The sequence below is a fragment of the Montipora capricornis genome, chromosome 8, assembly GCF_036669925.1.
Source record: "Montipora capricornis isolate CH-2021 chromosome 8, ASM3666992v2, whole genome shotgun sequence".
NCBI classification, from domain to species: Eukaryota; Metazoa; Cnidaria; class Anthozoa; order Scleractinia; family Acroporidae; genus Montipora; species Montipora capricornis.
The window spans coordinates 53207727-53213726 of record NC_090890.1 but is presented as its reverse complement, the minus strand read 5'-3'; the positions used below and the strand labels follow the sequence as shown (position 1 = coordinate 53213726).

Below are 6000 nucleotides of genomic sequence, written 5' to 3'. Positions count from 1 at the left end.
GAAAACTATACGACTATAAACATGATATTTACCTTTTACAGGATAATGTCGCATTTGTCAAAGGAACTTGAAATTAATGATACACCGTTTGGCCTTCGAGTTATGGCCACTGACCACCCGGTTAACAAAAGCGTTGGGTCGTGTCCCAAGGACATCTCTGTCAAAGAACTGGATGGAGGAACTTATAACGAAACTGAATCTATTTGGATGGGAGGAAGTCCTGACTGGACAGCACTGCAGATTCACTTAGGTAAGCCAAGGAATGACAGATGTTAACTATTAATGGAATAATAAACACAATGACTCACAAATTGAAAAAAAAAAAAAAAAAACAACAGAAAAAGAACAGTTTCGTTTCCGTCGGCATACCCTGGATGTCGTTGCAAGATTTTCAAATTTCGAGAAATTCGTGAGGTTGGAAAACAGAGCGTTATGGCGTACCCAAGGAAAACGTCATAGAGGTCAACACCGTTTCGTAACCGAGGCTTCCTGTTATTTCCCAAGGTCGTTGTTCTTGTTATATTCGTTTCCCAGTATTCTTTTTTTCTGGATGAGGTGCGGTAGTATTCGCAGACAGACCATGAAATTTCCGTACTTGATATGTTTTATCCTAAACAAGTCTTGGTTTTCTCGTGGTACTCATGCACACGATTCCTTGGTAATTTAGGTATGGATCCTCAGAAAGCCTTACTTCAAGCACAGACAGCCATCGAACACGTCGCGCTCCAACCTGAACGATCAATGGAATTTTCACGGCCTCTACTCAGGGAGCTGGTTACGGATTAGATCGGTCTTCCATGGCTCACCTCCCACTTACATTTCATATGGTGTTGTGGCATATCCCTTTTGCTATCTCAGGCCAGTTGTTTTCGGCACTAATGCCACACTGAAATTTGACCCCAAGTTTTCTTGCCCGTATAAGATCTCTTCTATACCCATACGCTATTGGGACCTTAGATGCGCCGTTATCAACCGAGGCGGTACTTTAACGAAGAAGTTCGAAATCATGTCCACCTCGGGTGATTTGTCCCTGCGATACCTTGAGGTCAGTGGGATTCCTTATCCCTCTGAAGTGAAGCTCAGACAAGGTAATCTGATCACGTGGTTCGCTAATTCAACAAAATACTAAAAAACAGCCAATTCTTTACAACATGGCGAAATAATATACAGTTATTTACTTATTGGGCTAGTATTACGCTGATGTAGAGACACAAAGGATACATTCCAAGTTTAATGGGGGCATTCAACAAAACAACACACCACACAAATATTGAGTACTTTCTCATTCTACCCTATAGACGAATGTAACAACGAACAGATGACGTCATTCTTTTGGTGTAAGCTATGATTTGTTCTTACTTTAAAAAGCTTTTTCCAGTGATTGCTCATCTTTGCATGAGTCTATAATGTTGCATTTTTGTACTTTTTTGCTTTTTTCTTATTTGTGCAAATTCGGTAAAATTCTAAATGATCATCTTCTCATCTCGAGGGATAGAGACGGAATACTCGATGCCGTTCTTCAGAACAAAGAACAACAACTAACTCCCCAAAAGTAAAAATTGCAATTCCACAAATATCTCTCGCCTCCTCAAAAATTCAATTAAGAATATTGAATATGCCCCATTTTCTAATCTGGGCAAAGAAGCGCATAGTGAAAAAGACTACTTAAAGACATTTATAAAAATGGCAGCAGATGCTGACTACTCGTTTGCAACAGATGTTCAAATAAACGTCAGCGTCACCACAGGAATTGACCAAGAAAAAAAAGGTTAACAACATGAAGTTGAACGTATTATAACGAATGCCTTAAGCCGATCAAGACTCCCTTTTGTCATGATAATCGGTCCACACACCTCAACAGATGTTCGCCCACGCCAGAGCTCACCCTGTTGTTAATCTGCACATTTTGCGGCAATTCGTCCGAGTCCTTGAATTGGATTCGTGGTCCCTTTGCTGTCGAGATGCCATTGTATATAGTCACACAAGCTTAAGAAAGAGACTGATATGCTTGAATTAGTACGGGGTTACCTGTGGCGAATGCTGATGTCTTAAACTTGATTGATTGTAAGTGTGAGCCTAGTTTAAGGTTTCCGCTCTTTTTTTGACTTGCAAGTCGCAGTATAGAGAACTTGGGCGCTCCTCCTATATATCAAATGTTATCTAAGTCAAAAAGTTGTAGTCTTAAAGGGGGCAGTGTGATGCCTTCATGGTAGTATACCAGTTCTAATTGTACCCTCCCCACCCTACTTATAAGTTGTGTAAAAGAGATACGCATGTGTAGCATAAAAGAGTGAGCACATGAAGATTAATGAACGTTGTTAAATCTATTTATATATACTTAAACAGTGGATAGTTTGAAGGCGCGCTCTGATTGGCTACTCCGACCCCGCATATACTTTGCTATTCACCTCCGAGCAACGGGGCGAGCAAATCGTGTCAATGGCTAGTGATGGATGTTTAGCCAGCCGAGAAGCGGCGAGGTAAAGATTACTAGGGAAGATTACTAGCGTGTTAAAATCCGTTTATTCCTTCGGAATCTGTGGGGATCCTACACTTCGACCGTGTTAGAGTCCCAAATTAATCTCTGGGAATAGAACTTTGCCCTTGTTCAAACATTTTCTTCGTTTTAGTTGAAAAACATGCCCGTCGATAAAAGCGGAAACTAGCAATAGATTTCTCAGAATGAGACGCGAATTTTTGTCAATCAATCTGCTCAGTATACAAATCCGCAACAACCACGAATTTACTGTTCAATCATCAAATTATTTTCGACACTCGAAATTAAAACCTAAAAGAACCACAAACAATCCTCCTAAAGCTGTCAGGTGTCTACAAGACAATCGGGGGAGACTATTGCTTGACCAGTATCATCTTATTCTGTTTTCCCTGACAGTCTCAAAGAACAAGTGTTGTTCTCACAACACGACAACCTTCAATTCTTACGACCGATCACCCATTACAATAAGGTCTGCACTAACTGCAAGTAAAATACCTCATTTCCTCCTCCCAGGTCTAGGCTCAACCCTAAGATTGAGCAGAATGAGTTCCAGTACTTCGCAAACAAAACGGTCCAAATCAACCCTAATCATCTTATTGCTGAATTTCACCATTTGTTTCGAAGGGATAACATGCTTGTAATTGTCTGGAATCTGTTCAAAGGGATCCTACAAAATGACGCAAACATCATCTGTATTGTAAACATGAATCAACAATGTTTTTTATGCGCCCACCAAAACAAAACGGTGGAGGAGTCTGAATGAGTAAAATATCTTAATGAACACAATGTGAAAAGGATTGGAACTTTAATTAAGTGTCTAGTCTCCTAGCGCTGGAGGACCAATTGGGGACACTGTAAACTGAGATCAACAAATTAACGCAAATCAAATCAAATGCTGGTTTTTGAGGAGCGGGGAAAACCGGAGTAGCAGGATAAAACCTCTCGGAGCAGAGTCGAGAACCAGCAAACTCAACCCACATTGGTTTTTGCTGGTGTTGACGGCTTGGTTGGACGGCTTGGTGGGTAAAGTTCATGAATTGCTCCATACGCTCCGGTCCGTGGATCGACCATAACTTATTTTTTTCCATTTTCCTACTTAAACCCTTCGTCATCTAGAGCATCTCTACGAAAAAAGGTATGCAATCTGGACGAATAGTAAGTTAATCACTGCCGAATACGTTCCTATTTGCCGCCATTGTAACGCAATAACCGCGTTAGTCTTACTCTTCTCGGTAAACAAGGGAATTGGCCATTTCCAAGTTCATGTCTGCCTCCTCTTCAAAGCGAGTCCAAGTGCGACGTTTTTGTGATCGTAATTAGTTTTACTTTACATATGAATGAAAACTAATTTTCATAAGAAAAACTTCGCACTTAGACTCGCTTTGAAGAGGAGGCAGACATGAACTCGGAAATGGCCTATTGCGACGTACATTCAGGAACACGTGGCTGCTGACATACATACATACATACATACATACATACATACACACTTAATTGACCGCTCCCCATAGGGCCTTTTCAAGGCCAATGAAACACAACGAACCGACAGAACAGAACAACAACTGTTAAGAATCCCAACTGGCTGGAGGCAAACCAGTTGGCTATTTACAAGTGCGGCTGGGAAGTTGAACCAGGGACTACCAGGATCAAATTCAACGAGCGGTCAGAGCGGGTCTTGAACCCGGGATCTCCGGATCTCAAGGCAAGCGCCCTGACCACTGGGCCACACTGCCTCCAGTGAACGAAACAACACGCTTTTCGAATTTACCACATAAACCTGCAATTTGAAAATTCCAGTTCTTCTGTGGAAGATGTGTCACACAAAAATATGGATTTTTAACTATGAAAACTCGTCCATCCCTTAAGTCGCATTTTTCTTGTAAATTCCGATATTGAAACGCTAAAAGATTTTTAAAACACATGTAAAAAAGCAAATGACGTTTCGGCGCTACGTTACGCCATTATCAAGTTAAAAGTGAAAGAGTATAAGGTGCAATACGAATATATAAAATGTGAAACAATACGTAAAATATTTGCGGGTCCTTTGGGTAGAATTCCCAAGGTAAGAAACACAATAAGGAAAAAAGAAAAAGAGTAAATGTACGAAAGTGTCACGTAAACAGTTTGGCAGCTTGACAAGATGTGGTGGCACTCTAACAACTGAAGTCTACAGAAAACCAACCGACACAGGACTGCTAATCCATTTCCAAAGCCACGTCGACAGCAGATACAAGAAAGGCCTAGACAACACGATGGTTAACCGTGCGTACTGTCTATGTTCCACCAAAGAGGGCTTTGTAAAAGAATGCAACAAGTTACGCACCACGTTTTCAAAGCTTTGCTATCCAAAAAAAAATTGTCGATTCCACCATATAAAAGTTCAGCCAGGAACCAGATAATGAAATACACACCGTGCCTTCAGCAGACCCATCTGTTTACACAGTATTGCCTTTTAAAGATCAGCGATCAGCCGATCGCGTACGCAAAGATATCTGTTCTCTGGGAACAAAGATCGATGTTAACGTAAAACCTGTCTTCACAAGCAGAAAACTGTCACAAACTCTGAGTGCCAAGGAAAACAAGCCCCCGATCGTCAACACTCAATGCGTTCTATACTTGTTCCAATGTGATTTGTGCGATGCAAATTATGTCGGGGTCACTGCCCGACACTTACATCAACGCATAAGTGAACACTGTTATTCAACCATCGGTAAACACCTTGAAACACAGCATGGCAACAACAGAACAAAGACTGGCCACCTTTTGAAAGGTTTGATTGCTTAGTCTACGAGGTGTTGTGTATAAAGGACTTCAAGCCTTCTCTTAACACGCAAGCCTACTCCATTCCTGCCAAACTGTTACGTGACACTTTCGTACATTTCTTCTTTTTCTTTTTTCCTTATGGTGTTTCGTACCTTGGAAATTATACCAATAAGACCCGAAAATATTTTACGTATTGTCTACACCTTACCCGTTTTCACTTTTTAACGTGATAATGGCGTAACGTAGCGCCCAAACGTCGTTCCCTTTTTTAAATGCATTTTTAAAATCTTTTAGCGTTTAAATTCTATTCATTTTCTAAATTCCGATTTTCATGAGGATATGGAACATTTAAGCTCCTTACCTGGCCTCGTGTTATCAGAATTTTCGCTCTCTCCAGGAAAGCAAGCGCCACAGGGCGATCACATGACGTAACTGACAACACTGCTGGGCCTACGAAGAGAACAAAGTCACAGTTCACACAAATTCATGGTGATTTGTTAATAAAGATGAACCATGGCCAAAAAATTTGGACATTTGAGCTCGCGCATAAAGCAAGTATGACACAGCAACTCGCTCGAAACAGAGGGACATTTTATGATATGGAAAGAATTATTAAGGAAGTCTTGTGATCTTTCTTATTCGTCATGTATGATCCTCGAGTCGGCTTGTACTTTGAGAATTGGTATCTTCTAAATAAACTATTTTAAACGCCAGCAAAATATAAATACTTGCAATAGCAC

At 40.8% G+C, this 6000-nt stretch overlaps 1 protein-coding gene across 1 annotated transcript in view; it reads right to left on the bottom strand.

Moving 5' to 3' along the window:
- Positions 1 to 2993: 2993 nt before the first annotated feature.
- LOC138059777 (E3 ubiquitin-protein ligase rnf213-alpha-like) overlaps positions 2994 to 6000 on the bottom strand; it is a 212574-nt gene continuing 209567 nt past the window's right edge. Inside the window, 3 exon segments of the mRNA XM_068905393.1 lie at positions 2994 to 3164; positions 5622 to 5659; positions 5662 to 5710. Of these exon segments, the coding sequence (XP_068761494.1) occupies positions 2994 to 3164; positions 5622 to 5659; positions 5662 to 5710 (258 nt within the window).